The sequence below is a fragment of the Osmerus mordax genome, chromosome 1 (genome assembly GCF_038355195.1).
Source record: "Osmerus mordax isolate fOsmMor3 chromosome 1, fOsmMor3.pri, whole genome shotgun sequence".
Lineage (NCBI taxonomy): Eukaryota > Metazoa > Chordata > Actinopteri > Osmeriformes > Osmeridae > Osmerus > Osmerus mordax.
The window spans coordinates 16,379,726-16,395,978 of record NC_090050.1 but is presented as its reverse complement, the minus strand read 5'-3'; the positions used below and the strand labels follow the sequence as shown (position 1 = coordinate 16,395,978).

The 16,253-nt window shown below is 49.1% G+C and overlaps 1 protein-coding gene across 1 annotated transcript in view; it reads right to left on the bottom strand.

Moving 5' to 3' along the window:
• col7a1 (collagen, type VII, alpha 1) overlaps positions 1-14,699 on the bottom strand; it is a 35,818-nt gene extending 21,119 nt beyond the window's left edge. The window contains exons 1-38 of the mRNA XM_067254856.1: positions 14,631-14,699; positions 14,117-14,297; positions 13,676-13,832; positions 13,289-13,382; positions 12,992-13,150; positions 12,594-12,751; positions 11,897-12,026; positions 11,526-11,645; positions 10,418-10,573; positions 10,096-10,215; positions 9,706-9,855; positions 8,996-9,112; positions 8,526-8,669; positions 8,270-8,392; positions 8,022-8,168; positions 7,366-7,488; positions 6,938-7,210; positions 6,711-6,854; positions 6,503-6,634; positions 6,022-6,168; positions 4,927-5,055; positions 4,674-4,823; positions 4,340-4,476; positions 3,990-4,116; positions 3,720-3,863; positions 3,272-3,441; positions 3,086-3,124; positions 2,842-2,868; positions 2,688-2,732; positions 2,446-2,559; positions 2,148-2,219; positions 2,024-2,059; positions 1,577-1,630; positions 1,410-1,484; positions 1,182-1,295; positions 430-456; positions 236-289; positions 49-120 (exon numbers count right to left, since the gene is read on the bottom strand). Of these exons, the coding sequence (XP_067110957.1) occupies positions 49-120; positions 236-289; positions 430-456; positions 1,182-1,295; positions 1,410-1,484; positions 1,577-1,630; positions 2,024-2,059; positions 2,148-2,219; positions 2,446-2,559; positions 2,688-2,732; positions 2,842-2,868; positions 3,086-3,124; positions 3,272-3,441; positions 3,720-3,863; positions 3,990-4,116; positions 4,340-4,476; positions 4,674-4,823; positions 4,927-5,055; positions 6,022-6,168; positions 6,503-6,634; positions 6,711-6,854; positions 6,938-7,210; positions 7,366-7,488; positions 8,022-8,168; positions 8,270-8,392; positions 8,526-8,669; positions 8,996-9,112; positions 9,706-9,855; positions 10,096-10,215; positions 10,418-10,573; positions 11,526-11,645; positions 11,897-12,026; positions 12,594-12,751; positions 12,992-13,150; positions 13,289-13,382; positions 13,676-13,832; positions 14,117-14,297; positions 14,631-14,694 (4,425 nt within the window). The 5' untranslated portion in view covers positions 14,695-14,699. The remainder of the gene's footprint in view (positions 1-48; positions 121-235; positions 290-429; positions 457-1,181; positions 1,296-1,409; positions 1,485-1,576; positions 1,631-2,023; positions 2,060-2,147; positions 2,220-2,445; positions 2,560-2,687; positions 2,733-2,841; positions 2,869-3,085; positions 3,125-3,271; positions 3,442-3,719; positions 3,864-3,989; positions 4,117-4,339; positions 4,477-4,673; positions 4,824-4,926; positions 5,056-6,021; positions 6,169-6,502; positions 6,635-6,710; positions 6,855-6,937; positions 7,211-7,365; positions 7,489-8,021; positions 8,169-8,269; positions 8,393-8,525; positions 8,670-8,995; positions 9,113-9,705; positions 9,856-10,095; positions 10,216-10,417; positions 10,574-11,525; positions 11,646-11,896; positions 12,027-12,593; positions 12,752-12,991; positions 13,151-13,288; positions 13,383-13,675; positions 13,833-14,116; positions 14,298-14,630) is intronic.
• Positions 14,700-16,253: the final 1,554 nt, after the last annotated feature.

Here is a 16,253-nt window from a genome sequence, read left to right as displayed (position 1 = left end):
CTAATAAAGAGACTAAATTTGACAGCATTTCACACGCCCGACACCAACCTTGTCTCCCTTGAGTCCCGCGGATCCTGCCAGTCCCCTGGGTCCCTGGGGCCCTGGGGGTCCTGCAGGCCCCTAAGAAGAACAACACAGACAAGTAAATAACACACCTATCACACCTCTCACACTTTCACAAGCAGATGCAGACATACACACAAACACACACATCAATCAGAATGACAAAGCTTACCGATGAGCCTTTGTCGCCTTTCACAGCCACCCCACTGCCTACACCCGAAGGTCCCTGTCAGAGAGACAGCACATCCAGATAGACAGAGACAGATGGACAGAGAGAGAGATAAGAGGCGAGTATCATTATACTCTCCTGCTGGTCTATAGGACAGATCTGCCAGGTGAGAACAAGCTGCTGACAGAATGACTCACCCTCTCTCCTGTGCTGCCCTTGTCTCCCTGTGGATATACACATTATAGAGAGCGAGAGACAGAGAGGGAGAGAGAGAGAGAGGGAGAGAAATAGTGAGAAAAGAAAGTGAAAGATAAGACAAGTAATTGAAACAATATTAATATGCAATCCTCCAAAAAGTATTACATGAGATAAACTAACACACATATACACACACACACACACACACTCACATCACCGCCCCCAGACACCTAAGCTGCCCCTTGCTGCACCATGTCTGAACTTCAAGGCTTTTGAACATCAAGAGATACAGTATTGGTTGTCTAGGAAACGGAGCGAAGGGCAGGAGTGGGTAGAAAATGAAAGGATGAAGAGGAGGACTGAAGTTTGCACCATAACTATATACAGTACATCTGGAGGTTAAAGAAAGACAGGAAAGGGTGTTGTGGTTCAGATCTTCATGTTAAAATCTTTCATGATTCAAATGACAGAAGCTGAAAGTTACATTAAAGAGCTCGGGTGTGCTCTCACACTCAGACAGTTGAGTTCAGAACCTGGGATACATTTTGAATGAACAACTCAGAGGTGCATGAGAAGTTTCCAACTTGTCCATTCAACTCAACCTACAGTACACAGGGTAGATTTCCACCTGTCCATAATCAGATGGTAAGGTTTTCAACCCCCCCCCCCCCCCTCCCCTCATATAGCAACTAGGTCTTAACAACGTCTCCAGACCAAAATGTGTGTCTGATAACGTGACGGAGGGACTGACCTTGATGGACTGGCCAGGGGTGCCTGGTATCCCTGGGATACCGTCCTTTGCTGCAATTCCTGGTGGGCCGAGGGAACCCTTGGCCCCGTCGTTGCCTGGGCGTCCTGGTGTGCCCTGGGAGTTTGAGTTTAGGATCTGTCCTTAGTTTCATTATGACACACGTTTGAGCAAGTGTGTGTGTGTGTGTGTGTGTGTGTGTGTGAGCATAGGTGAGGGGACGTCTCTCACCGGTATTCCTGGGATTCCAGGCTCTCCTTTCCTACCAGGGAGACCACCTCCTGACACAGCTGAGCCTGGCTCGCCCTGAAACAGCAGCAAACCAGCATGATCACACACACAACACACACATATATACAGTATACACACACACACTCATAAGGGTGCATTTAACTCACCCGTTCTCCCCGCTCACCCTTTGTCCCTAACAGGCCAGTTGGACCTGGGTCTCCCTGAAACAGACATGTTCATATCAACACACAAACATTTAAATGTTTGTATTTTAATTTCTCAGATATTTGCTGTTTCAGACATTTAAAGTTACAGATATCCTTATTTCTGTCATCCTGCCAGGCTGCCTATGGAAGGTCAAACTGAGCAGCATCTTGCCACCTGTCTAGATCTTCTCTTGGGCATTCCTGAAATCTGCAGACCACTCAGTGCCTGCCTCTGTCTACACACTGCACCCAGCAGCACCTGGACCCAAGTGCTGCTGGTACTTCAGCAGTGTTCAGTCAACATGTGTTCAAATACAGCACAAAACAGTGTCCAGAGCATTTCAAAGTCTGTATAACAAAGCCCAGTGCACAGTAATCACAACATCCACGCTGCTAGCAGACACTTACACGGTCTCCTCTGATACCAGGAACCCCCTGTGTGCCCTGGAGAACAAAGCAGAAAACATTGGGATGAATAGTGTCATTCACTTGGACTCACATGGTGGTCCCACTATTGGACCTCTTTACTCACCGCCACTCCTCCTGGTCCAGGAAGTCCTGGTCGGCCTGGCAACCCTGGACCTCCATCTAGCCCAGGGAAACCCTAAAGAGTGAAGACTCACGTCACGTAAACAAAACATTAGCTAGTAGCCATCACTGGAATGATTTGTGGTGTGGCAACCGCATGTTGTCATGGTATCTGTGACACATTAGACTGAGAGGATGGGAGTAGTGTGTGCTCTCTGTATGTATGTACTGTAGTGTAGTGTGTGTATGGAAATGTGTGCGAGCAGAAAGCATCGTGTGAGCACCAGGTACAGTGTACTCACCCTCTCCCCCTTCTCCCCTCTCACTCCCACCAGAGGGCCCTCAGTGCGACCTGGCTGACCTGGGGCCCCTTCTGGCCCTCTAGGGCCTTCCCTACCAGGCAAACCATCACGGCCCTGAAACACGCACATACCAAAACAATAAACGCACCCATTTTCTCCTTTTATTGTGAAACCCTGTCTTTTGTTGAATGATTATTGATAAGTGTATGTCGCAATCAGTGAGTCAGTAGTGAGAGACTAACAGGCTCTCCTTTGCGTCCGTCAGTCCCGTCTCTGCCTCTCAGTCCCTGTGGGAGGAGACCAATCACTGATCAGCGCAACTCAAACCAACCAATGATCACACAAAAAATACCATCAAAACATACAGTACAACAGTGTGCTGTGGTGGTGACGTACCCCTTGTCCCTGCTCCCCCTTCTCCCCCTGAACAGAAGACATGAGGATCATTGTTAGTCAAACAGATCACATCTGCATCGAGTTAACAGTACTGTGTGTCCATGCACTAATCCAAAGGCCCACCCTCCTAGTGAGCAGTAATGGTCCAATAAGCTAGAACCTTTGAGGCTGCCTGACCTGCCTTGGCCAGTTTACATGGCAGGTGCATAAATATGAAGTTAATATGGAGAGATAAGCAACTTACCCGAGGGCACTGCACAGTACACTGCTCTGTTCCTGTTCGCTACGGCACGACAACAGAAGCAGATTGAGAAATCAAACGCAGACAAACAAAACATGAACCCTTATAACACCTCTATGCGGCCCCAAACCACTCTCACACACACACACACACACACACTCTCACACACACTCTCACACACACACACACCTCTGGTATTCTGGCGATGCCGCACAGCAGGTCTGCCAGATCAGCGTGCCGTGTGAGCAGCTGTGCTGCATCACGGGTGTACAGCATGTTCTGGGGGCTTCCATCTGTCACCACCTGCCGCAGCTCCTCAGTGTCTGCCCGCCCCGTGCCCACCGCCAACACCGTCACACCTGACAGAGACATTACACACACGTCAACACACAGCCCACTTTGAAGCAGACAGCTTTTCCTGTCTCATGGAACATGCCAGAAAGAGGTGTGCTCAATTGAGAATATGGAAAACAAAAGATAGAAGAAATCTGGAGTATTTCTACGAGTCATAATTTTGTTGTAAACACACACCTGCAATCACACCAAAAACAATAGACCAAATAGAATCCCAAAAGAGCGACAACGAGTCTGAGGTTTTAGAGTCTGGAGTTCTGTACTGTATGTGTGTTTAACCTACCGGTGGATCTGATATCTGCGGCACCGATTGTGATGTTGTCTGATGACCTGCCGTCAGCGATGATGACCACGGCTCCAGGGACTCTGGGCCGCCGGCCGGCCGAGGAGGAGAGGAGGAACTGTCTGGTGAATGACAACGCTTCCCCTGTAGGCCAGGACGGACACATTTACAACACTTTCAGAGTGCATTATACTGCATATTTAAAAGACATCTGAGAAAGAAATATCTTGTATAATAATGTTGAGATACACCACACATACAAACACACACCTATTTTGTTGCCTGGTATATCATCAAATGGGGTGGACAGGATCTCCTGTAGTAGAGTCCTACTGTTGCTATGACGATTGAGCAGAAACCAGACTTTGGGTCGGGCACTGTAAACCACAATCCCCACCTGGACAAAGCAGAGGTTCCATTATAGGATGGCATATACGACGATGTGGCCAATTAGACAAAATCAATACAAAAGAAAAATATGTACTTTAAAAAGAATTTCCAGTGTAGAAAAGACAGAGTCGGGTGGGGGAGGCGGAATACTAAACCATATCATATCATACCATATATCTAGCAGTGTGATGTCAGTGTGTGTTGTGTGTGTGCGTTCCCTGCCTGTGTACCTGGGAGTCTTGGGCTCCAATGGCGGTGAGTGAGCCTGCAGCACTGGTCAGGAGGGACCGCAGGGGCTCGGCCAGGCTGGCCCGGTCTCTGGAGGCTGGAACCACGAACACCAAGTCCAGACGACCACCCACACACACTACAGACAGACAGAGAGAGAGAGAGACAGAGAGAGAGAGACAGAGAGAGAGAGAGAGACAGAGAGAGAGAGAGAGAGAGAAGTCATGCTTTAGTATACCCTGTGTGTACACTACTGTATATGTGTATGATCGAGACAGAAAGAACCATTATGCGAACAGAAGAGAGTGAGGAGGATGGAGAGGAAGAGATGTGTACCAGTCCGCTCCTCCACGTAGACCTCTGGCCCCAGCTCCCTGTCGAAGCTGGGCTTCAGGGTGAGGCGGTACCGCAGGCCCAGGCGCAACCCTGTCACCCGGTACGAGCTGGACGAACTGGGGAGGGTGATGGTCTGACCCGGCCCAGAGTCTACGCCACACACACACACGCAAGAACAGGAATGCAAACATTTACAACATGTTTAAAATGGCGACAAACATATACGGATACACATAACTAAGGCTTAAATGACCTCTCTCCTCCCTCCAGTGCAGGACATATCCTGTAGCACCAGCCACAGGAACCCAGCCCAGCAGCATGGACGTCTGGGTGATCTCCGCCACCTGGAAGCCTGTGACAGACGCCAGGACCGGAGTCCCCGCTGCACACGACAACACAACACACTCAGACAACACACACTGGACAGACAGTAGGAGGAAGTGGATCAGATCTGTTCTTGTGTGTCAGTGTGAGTGATCAGTGTGTGAGTGTGGTCAGTGTGTGTGGTCAGTGTGTGTGGTCAGTGTGTGAGTGATCAGTGTGTGTGGTCAGTGTGAGTGATCAGTGTGTGAGTGATCAGTGTGTGTGGTCAGTGTGAGTGATCAGTGTGTGAGTGATCAGTGTGTGTGGTCAGTGTGTGTGGTCAGTGTTGGTGGTCAGTGTGTGTGGTCAGTGTGGGTGGTCAGTGTGTGTGGTCAGTGTGTGTGGTCAGTGTGGGTGGTCAGTGTGTGTGGTCAGTGTGGGTGGTCAGTGTGGGTGGTCAGTGTGGGTGGTCAGTGTGTGGTCAGTGTGTGTGGTCAGTGTGTGAGTGATCAGTGTGTGTGGTCAGAGTGAGTGATCAGTGTGTGAGTGATCAGTGTGTGTGGTCAGTGTGAGTGATCAGTGTGTGAGTGATCAGTGTGTGTGGTCAGTGTGTGTGGTCAGTGTTGGTGGTCAGTGTGTGTGGTCAGTGTGGGTGGTCAGTGTGTGTGGTCAGTGTGTGTGGTCAGTGTGGGTGGTCAGTGTGTGTGGTCAGTGTGGGTGGTCAGTGTGGGTGGTCAGTGTGGGTGGTCAGTGTGTGGTCAGTGTGGGTGGTCAGTGTGAGTGGTCAGTGTTGGTGGTCAGTGTGGGTGGTCAGTGTGTGTGGTCAGTGTGAGTGGTCAGTGTGGTTGGTCAGTGTGGGTGGTCAGTGTGTGTGGTCAGTGTGGGTGGTCAGTGTGTGTGGTCAGTGTGTGTGTGGTCAGTGTGTGTGTGTGGTCAGTGTGTGTGGTCAGTGTGTGTGGTCAGTGTGGGTGGTCAGTGTGTGTGGTCAGTGTGTGTGGTCAGTGTGGGTGGTCAGTGTGTGTGGTCAGTGTGGGTGTGTCCGTACGCGTGGTGATCCTGACGGAGACCGGGGAGCTCTCCCTGTTCTGGACCAGGGCCTTGACCATGACCTCGTACTGAGCGCCCCGATCCAGCTGCTGCAGGTCCACAGACGTCACATTGCCCCCCACCTCCTGGCTCCTCTCCTCACCCCCTAAAGAACCACAGGGGTTTACAGAGGGTTGTCAAAATGCTCACCACATAACACTACCAGAATTTGAACTATCAAAACACAGATCATCATGATTATATCGTCCACGGGCCAAAAATCTAAGATTTATTAGCTTTTTTTCCACCAGTTTATTGTACGTTATGTCTGTGCTAGTCAAGCTAAGCACTGAAGCAGGTGTTATAGTGATTTTAATGAAAGATCAAAGATTATTTGCCAATATTATTATGTAAATATGACAATAAGTAGAATATATAAGTAGAATATTACTATTTATTATTCCTTTTTAAATTAATTCATTTATTATTCAAACCCTCACCGTCTGTTCGTTTCCATGCAACACGATAGGCCGTTGCTCCTTGCACGCCAACCCACGTTACCCTGATGACCTCACTTCCAAAGTCCTGGACTCGGAGTGACGTCACGGTACTCACGACAAGCTGGTCTGATTCTACAGAGAGCAGCAGAAGTCAGTCATTGGGTTTCATCAGTAAGTAGTATCTCTTCTTTTAATCAAGGTGAACTACCTGTTCTGAATCTGTGAGAGGTGGGGGTTCCTTCCCGAGAACCAAACAGTGGAGAGACAAACACTTGGTAAGGGGAGTCTGCCTGGAGCCCATCCAGAGTGAAGGAAGTGACATCAGCTGTGACGCTGCGGGATGACTCCAGGCCTGGAGACAGAATGAAGACAGCTACTATGACAACCACTACTACTAGGTCAAGTTGAATGGAGAAAAGAGAGAACCACACCCACCATCTTCACGGCGCCAAGTAATCTTGTAGCCTGTCGCCCTGGAGACTGGTAACCAGGTGATACGTACGGTCCGAGAGTTGACATTGAAGACCTCAACTCGACTGATGACGCCTGATCCAGAGACAGGATTGGTCCTTGCAGTGAGGGTGACCGCCTCCCCCACCCGACTGCCAATCACAGCGGCAACACCGATGGCCAGTGCTTCGTCTGGCTGCAGGCCCTCGATGGTGTAGGAGGTTGTGTCTGCTGACAGGACACGTGACTGCTCCACACCTAAGGAAGAGGAGAGGCATGATTCTAATTCATGCTGTACAGTACACACCTTGACAACATATATAACTGCTCCATACTTACAGTACAAGACCGAATGTGGAGAAACAGGATAAAAGGGAAAGAAAATGTACAAACGTTATACAGGGAACACTTACTACTGCCTTGTCTCCAAGTGACCCTGTAGCCTGATGACCCAGATACACCTGACCAGGAAATTCTCAGTCTCCGACTGTTGGCATTGGTCACTCGCAAGTTGGTCACTTTGGCCAAAGCTTGCACTGAAATCAATTCATCAATCAGTCAGAAGAAGAATTGATTCATGTCAAGACGTCATTGATCAGTCATTCATAGATTCATAGATTCGTAGAGGCTCATGGCAACAATATGTATGATGGTGGTAAGGATATAGTAGCGGCCCTGTAGCTGTTCAGTACAGCAGCTGCTCCTTCTCTTCTGTATGTCCTGGTCTGTCTCTCCTCTACCCTAGATCCAGTATCCCTCCCTACTACTCATACTGGATGTGTCTGAAGCGGTCAGGACATCAACACTGGGCTGATAAGTCAGCTTGCTCATACACACCGCCTCCACAAAAACCGCATCTATTGAAGCTGTGCTTTTCCACTCATGTACGGGCTGAGGCTCCAACCCACACTGTTCACACAGTGATCTGACCTGCTTGGTTAATGGAGAGCTGGCAGTCCAGCACCCAGCTGTATTACATTGGAGGAATGTTGAAAGATAAGATATGCAGCATAAGATTCGATCCTGGTCGCCCCCGGTAACACACAGCCCATAATACAGCCCTCCTCACCTCCTTGGATGGAGATGGTGACGGCCTCTCCCTCTCTGTCCCCCACCACTGCTGTCATGGTGACGCCGTAGGACACGCCCTCCGCTAGGTCTCGCAGGTCAAGGGTCGTCTGGTTGCCGGGGATGCTACGAGTCTCTTCAGTCCCTGCTGTGACGAGAGGAGGAAACCAGCCACCTCAGCACCAGACACCTGCGACTGTCACCGAACATTTTCAGATGGTCCAACCGGATTGGTGGGCCTTGCTGTACCTTCAGGGTTGACGATGAGGATCCGGTACTGTGTGGCTCCAGCCACCCCGGTCCAGCCCAGTCTGACGGTGCTGCCCAGGGTCTCCACCACCCTCAGCTCAGACACCTTCCCCACAGGCTGCTCTGCTGAGGGGAGTCCACCAGAAACACAAAACAGTCCACAGCATAAAAAGCAAACACATATATGGGCCCATGTAAACATGTGGAAATGTGCATATTTTCAGACCACAGCTTTATTCCAGTGGGTAAAGCTGACCTTTGTTGTTAAAAACGGGCGTCGCCTCCTCGCGGCCCTCGTACTGGGTGAAGAGGGTGATGGTGTACTCGGTGCTGGGCTGCAGTTGTGTCAGCTCATGGCTGGTCGTGCTCCTGGAGAAGGAGCGGCTTTGGACACGGCCCTCTACGACACACAGGAACCTCCATCACACATCATCACACACAGGAACCTCCATCACACATCATCACACACAGGAACCTCCATCACACATCATCACACACAGGAACCTCCATCACACATCATCACACACAGGAACCTCCATCACACATCATCACACACGTGAACCTCCAAAGAGAATTACAGGTATGTTTGTCTCGTGGTAGGAGAAGGTGAACCATCTGGACATCTCTGTCATCATCATTGAGCCTTCGTGAAGTCAGCAGGCACAGTGCCAAATTATACACATGCTGTCCAATACTTGTTTACGAGTGTGTGTGTGTGTGCCTGACCTCTTGCATCCCTCCACTCCAGGCGATAGCCCCTGGCAGAGGGGATGAGGTTCCAGGTGAGGCGGATGGTGGAGGGGCCGGTGGGGGCTGCTCTTAAGACCTGTTGCTCCTGACGTTCTGAGACACACACACACGAAACAGTCCTGTCCACTCAGAATGCTTAACATCAACTCATATGATCAACTATGTCACCTCACACTGGTTTTTTCTGCTCAAACTACTGTACAGACAGGGGTGTCTAATTACTCTAAATGATCAACCTCTGTTCTTTCATGTCCATCTTTACCCACAAGCGTAGACAAGGCCTCTGGGAACAAATCAGTCCAAACGTAAACGTTTCATTGAACTCAAGACATCCTAACTGAATTAGTCATCAAACATGTGTAAACTTGTGCATTTGTTTGGAGAGCAAAGAGTGCCAACAATAACCCTCTCCCTGTCTCCATCTCAACACTTTTCACAGACTTTCATCCACAAATGGAAGGAACTACGAAAGGCAGAACATAATCAGAGACTGGATGACTGTTTCGGTAATCTTTTCAAAGTGGTTCAATTTTCTAAAGTGCATTTGATATTTCAGAAAGATGTCTGGTCAAGATTGTTATGACGGGCTACAGTGACTAAGAATGTGTGAGTGTGTGTGACTGGGTGTGCATCTGTGTGTGTCTGCGTGTGAGTGACGATGTTGAAGTGAGACTCTTGACCCACACCTATCTTGAAGCGGGCAGTGGCCGCGTCGCCCTCTGTGTCTGAGTCATACAGAGCGATGACGGTGACGATGTACTCCGTGTCTGCCTGCAGGCGGAGGAGCGTGTGAGCCTCCTTGTCACCAGGAAGCTCCACAGACTGAACGTCACGACCTGGGACACACGCAGAGAACAGACCACAAGAGAGGAGAAGGGGAAAGACAGATGAGAGAGAGAGAGAGAGAGAGAGAGAGAGAGAGAGAGAGAGAGAGAGGATGAAAGATAGAAAATGGTGCAACATCAAACAGGAAGTTAAATCGAAAAAGATGTCTCATTATTTGATGTTTTTTTATTTGACTGTGTGTCTACAGAGAACACGTTGTAACAGAAGTGAGTCAGCATCCCAGTCCTCACCAGTTAATGGTCCCCAGACCAGGCGGTAGGCCCTGACTCCTCGGACTCCTTGCCACTGCACACGGACACTCTGCTGTGACACAGTCTCTACCGACAACTGCTGCACCGCCTCAAGACGCACTGCACAAGCAACACACACACGCAAACAAAATATCTAGCCATTGTAAAATGACAGAGCTTACAACCCATGACAGGAGCTTCCCCTCAGTCACTGCAGTTGGAATCACCACCAGCAGGGGGCAGTCTTGCAGTGTAATCGTTTCATGCAGGGTTGGTTGACAGTCAGTTACTGCAGTAGGGGTGCAGGACAGTCAGTACTCACATGTGCGTGCGGTGAGGGTGGCCGGGGAGGCAGAGTTCCGAGGGAAGAGCGGGTGTAGGGTGAGGACGTATTCCGTGTTGGGGAGGAGCCTCTCCACGGTGACAGAGGTGGAGTCAGCTGACAGACTCTGCTCCAATAACTGAGCTGCTGGCTGACCTGCGGTCCCAAAACCAGCCAATCGTAGTAGTCAGTCGTGGTGACTCACGACTGACCTGAGAAAAACTCAGCAATGCCAGACGTTTCTATGTTTATGTTTTGACTGAAAAACATCTGTGATGTGTTTGTGGTACACGCGTTCAATGTTCTGTTTTCTGTGCGTGTGTTCCTAAGTGTCCTCAATCCCTGTCCTGTGCCAAGCCCTCCTCCAGCACAACAGGAATGTGTGGCCTGAAGTAATGGGCATCAGGCTCACTGTGTCTGCCTCTCTGTCTCTACGTGATAGGCATGCAGCTGCTGAAAACGGGAGGCAGAGAAACAGGTACAAACATCTCCCTAGACTTGACGAAATACACACACGACCCATTTAAAACAAACACACACTTCTGAAAGAATCCCTGTGTGGGTGTGTGTGCTCCGTGTTAGATCAACCCTGAGAGGAGAGATGCCACACTGCCACATCAGCTTTGTAAAACCAGGTGGGGCTAATACCAATACCCGGGGTGTGTTTTTCCTGACAGAAATTCACACACACACACACGTATCCTTCATCTTTTATCTACGTAAAGTCCCAGTGTTTAGAGCAGCGTTCCAGTATCAGACACACCCTGTCTGTGATCATGCATCTCGAGCTGCAGCCAAATACCATTAAAGAAGACTTTTTGTCGTCTACAAAGATGTATAATGCTGTTGGAGGTAATGACTGGGTAATAAACTCCTCTCTGACAGTCAATGCCTGGAGGGCTACAGAAGTCTTTTCTTCACCATGAATATAAAATATTAAACTTGCCTAACTATTGTCCTATCAGACAAAAGGACTTGTGTGAGTTTTCATTGGATGACAGGAAATCCGTTGCCATTGATTTTAGAGACGATGTGACTGACTGTGAATAATATCTGCTGTAGTGGTTGTGTGTGTTTGTGTGTGTTTGTGTGTGTGTGTGTGTCTGACCTCGCGGTCCGTAGGTGAGCCTGTATCCCTGTATGGAAGAGGAAGGGGCATCCCAGGCCAGAGACAGAGAGAGGAAGCCTGCCCGGAGAAGACGAAAGCTGGACACCCCTGGTAGGGACCCTGAGAGAGAAGGATGAAAGGGAGGAGGGGAGAGGAGGAGGGTCAGAGAAGCAATGATGAGGAAGGCGGTTTTCTGTAATGATGGTTATTACGGGTCTCTTTCCTAGTATCCCCACCCACCCACCTTCCCACAAGTCTTTTTTCCTGTTCTATCTTCTGTGGTGTGTGCAGAATCTGTGTGAGTGTTTACGTGTGTGTGTGTGTGTGTGTGTGTGTGTGTGTGTGTGTGTGTGTGTGTGTGTGTGACTCACTGGTGCGCTGCTTAGCAGACACAGGCTCGCCCACACTGTTGGGGTACTGGGCGATGATGGTCACCAGGTAGTCTGTTCCAGACTTTAGTTCCCGTGCCAGAAAGCTCCTCTGGCTTGCAGAGACCGTCTCCTGAACAGCCACAAAAAAACATCATCTCTTCAATACCTTTTAAACACAAATCAGAAAATGTTGAAGGAGATTTCTGGTGCCATACTGTAAGTTCTAAATAATTCAAGGGGACCCATGCTGGAAATCACAGGTCTAGTTCTAGTTCAGGTGTAGTTGTATACATGACTCAGACTTCCATGATCAAGCAGAAATCAAGAGCGGCTGGTGTAAAACACAGCAATCTTCTGGCATGGTCTTCCATTGGGATTGGTGACTGATCTGTTGGCATATCAAGACTCCTAAAGGGAATTTCAGTCTTGTCTGAGCCAAGGTTTAATTTTGAGGAGCAGCTAAATTATAATCCAGATCCACCCTGTAGACATGTTGGTGCATTCCTCTGCCAACAGTATGTTGTGTCATAAAAGAAAAAAGAAAAGCTTCAATCCATCTCCCTCTCTCTTCTGTCAGTCAGATTCTTTCTAGAGCTCTTATTTCCAAAGTGCAAATAGCCCATAAGAATCTGGGTTACATCAGCCAGTTGCTGGTGCCAATTCATAAAACAACATGAAAAAATTGCTGTGCACCAACCTGACGGAGCTCGGCTGTGATTGGCTGACCCAGACCGGATAGAGGTGTGTACTGCACCAAGTAGCCAGTCACAGGCCCGCCTGCAGGACTCCAAGTGAACCTCAGTGAATCAGTGGTCTGGCCGGAGAACTGGAGGTTGGATGGACCAGAGAAGGCCTCTGCCAAGAAAACAGAGGGATCGAGACAAAGATAGAGATGGTGACAGAGAGACACAGAGAGACACAGAGACAGACAGAGAGACACAGAGACAGACAGAGAGACACAGAGACAGACAGAGAGAGGAGGTCAGACTGGTGATGGACATGACAGGGACAGGGGGTCCTGATGTGATATGTTCTGTATGCTATATGTGTTGTGAGTGTGTGTGTGAGTGTTGAGTGTGTGTGTGTGAGGGTTACCATCACTAGCGTAGACGCCCCCTGCACTGGAACACACGCGTGGTCCCACCAAAGAAAACAGAGTACTCAGGAGCCTGAACTCTCCCACATAGAAGGTGTAGTCAGCAATTGGCGGGGAGGCGATGAGAGCCAACTCAGCCTTATCTGCGCTCTTTATACCTGAGAGCAAGAGATAAATACTGTACTACACAGTACACACACAGCAACGCAAACACAGACAGAACACACAGGGTAATGCGCACACACACAAAGACAGACACACATACTGTCATAACATCCTCTCGAACAGACACCTACCCACTGCGATGACATCCACTCCCAGACTCCGTAGCTTCTGGGCTGGCTCTTGCACGCTGTCCTGAGACTTGCCATCTGTGATCAGTATAGTGATCTGAGGGAAAGGGATAGAGAGAGAGGCAGAGGCAGGAGGAGAGACAGAAGGAGAAACAGAAGGACAGACAGGGGGAGAGACAGGGACGGAAACATACCGAGGGAGAGACAGAGGAGGACATGGAGAGGGAAACGGAAGGAGAAACCGGGAGAGGGAAGGGGGAGAGACAGAGGGGGAGATAGAGGACACAGACGGTAAGGACACCAAGAGAACACATGAGCACTGGAACCTGTAATCTTTGGAATGGGCGGAACACCCATGACTCTCCGGGCCCCTTGTTAACCTTCTCTAACCTTTGGAACATCCCTGATAGACGAGGGGTTGAAGAAATTGTCAGCAACAAATTTGAGTCCAGCCCCAGTGTGGGTGCTGCCGCCTTTGTAGTTGAGGTTCTCCACCGCGTTGACCAGCTCAGTGCCATTCAGGTAGGTGGAAAAGGTAAACTCCACCCTGTCAGACCAGACACAAACCAGCACACACAGCTTCACAACCTGAGCTTGAGCAAAACAACACTTTCAGCATGATAGTGAAATACAGTACAAAATCTGACACCAGAGTTAAAGCCCCAAAAGAAGCAGTTCCAAAAATTGGACATGCCATCTGTATTTGTGCCAAGCCAGCAGGCAGACATAGTCATTGACATTGTTCGAAACATGTTGTGAAATGTTCATCAGTGGTTCATGTTTAACAACAGTAGTGTACAGTAGTGAGCATGTGTGTGTGCTGTGTCTGACCTGGCGACATCGCTGTACTGCACTCCCCCGAAGCGGACTCCTGACTGGCTGACTAGGCTGGCGAAGGGCTTGACGATGCTGGCCATGAAGCCCCTCACCTGGACAAAGTTGCTTCGACCGATACTGGACGAACCGTCCACCAAGAACACCAGGTCTGCTGCTACCACATTATTACACCTGCCTGCTCAAACACACACACATTACATTTACATTTACATTTAGTCATTTAGCAGACGCTCTTATCCAGAGAGACTTACAGCAAGTACAGGGACATTCCCCCGAGGCAAGTAGGGTAAAGTGCCTTGCCCAAGGACACAACGTCAGTTGGCATGACCGGGAATCGAACTGGCAACCTTCGGATTACTAGCCCGATTCCCTCACCGCTCAGCCAACTGACTCCCAACTGATGTGCACACACCCACAAAGAGAACACACCGAGCAGGAGAGTGAGCTGTTGAGGATTTAGAGCTGAGTATCAGCACAGCAGAGAGCTACTGTCGTCATGGTTCCCTACCTTGAGTTTCCGCCTGGGGCACCAACGACAGCCCGACCACCAGGATGAAAATCCAGCTCCACATCTTCATAACCTGGACACACACACACACACACACACACACACACACACACTGGTCACACTTTTTACAACCAAAGTGTGTACATGGGTGTGTCTGTGAGTATGGGAAGGTGTCCAGGTACAGTGTAGCTGGTCCTGTAGACTCACACACATTCCATACAGCACAGACCCATGACCCGTCACGCCACACTTGATCACAGCCAACACCAGCTCACAGGGCAACTGTGTGAATCAACACACAAAAACTGGTGTCCATCTGAATGGAGAACTGATCTCAAAGTTAGTTATACAACTATACAGAAACAAACAATGAATAGACGGATCCTCATTATCAAGGATTCAGGTCAAATGATCAAAGTGACTAGTTTACCCCATTAGGGTTCCATCAGAAGCTCATTGCTACCATGTCAACCTTGATACATATGGCAATGCCATGAATGAAAACAGTCAAGGTGATCCTCAACAAATGAGCTACTGCAAATAGCTACCAGATGCTAACCTGACAGGTTTACAGACCACAAAGAGTGGAAACCAACTCTGATTTAAGAGGCAGAAAAAGTTTATGTCACAACAAATTATAAAAAAAAAAAAATGGCCATTCTCTAAATGAATCAGACGCTGCACGTTATTCAGATGCAAGGCATAGTCTTCGACAGTGGCTCTCAGCATGTTTAGGTTTGTATTGTAAATCAACAAAGGAACCTTTCAGCCCCAGCTGTGAGTATTTAGCATGATGTGCTGCAGAGGCCTGCTCCCAGAAGTGTCCAGTCTGTCTGACTGCTTGTGGCAGTGCACTCCTTCCCCTACAGAAGTGTCCAGTCTGTCTGACTGCTTGTGGCAGTGCACTCCTTCCCCTACAGAAGTGTCCAGTCTGTCTGACTGCTGTGGCAGTGCACTCCTTCCCCTACAGAAGTGTCCAGTCTGTCTGACTGCTGTGGCAGTGCACTCCTTCCCCTACAGAAGTGTCCAGTCTGTCTGACTGCTGTGGCAGTGCACTCCTTCCCCTACAGAAGTGTCCAGTCTGTCTGACTGCTGTGGCAGTGCACTCCTTCCCCTACAGAAGTGTCCAGCCTGTCTGACTGCTTGTGGCAGTGCACTCCTTCCCCTACAGAAGTGTCCAGCCTGTCTGACTGCTTGTGGCAGTGCACTCCTTCCCCTACAGGCTAGGGTCATACTCAACACACTTCAACAAGAAACACTCCAAAATATTTATATGGAGGAGCTATTGGAAGTAGTCTTGCATTTGTGTGTAGCACATACTGTATAAACACAATCAGTCTACACATACAGTATGGTATCAAGACCAATGAGTGAACATATACATTCAGACATTTACTCCAGGTACAGACATATCGCCATTATTTGTCTTGGCTCTCAACAAAACGACTAGTTGTCACAACTTAATTAACCAACAGGAAATGTATGAAAAAAAAAAGCTGAAGAATAAGCTTAAAACCATGTATGCCCCTTTTTCTGCTCCTGGGTTTATGTAAAGGACAGCAGAGTTGAAGTCAACAACCACTTCAGAGCTGCTTTCAGGACAGAAACTCATAAATGCCTTTA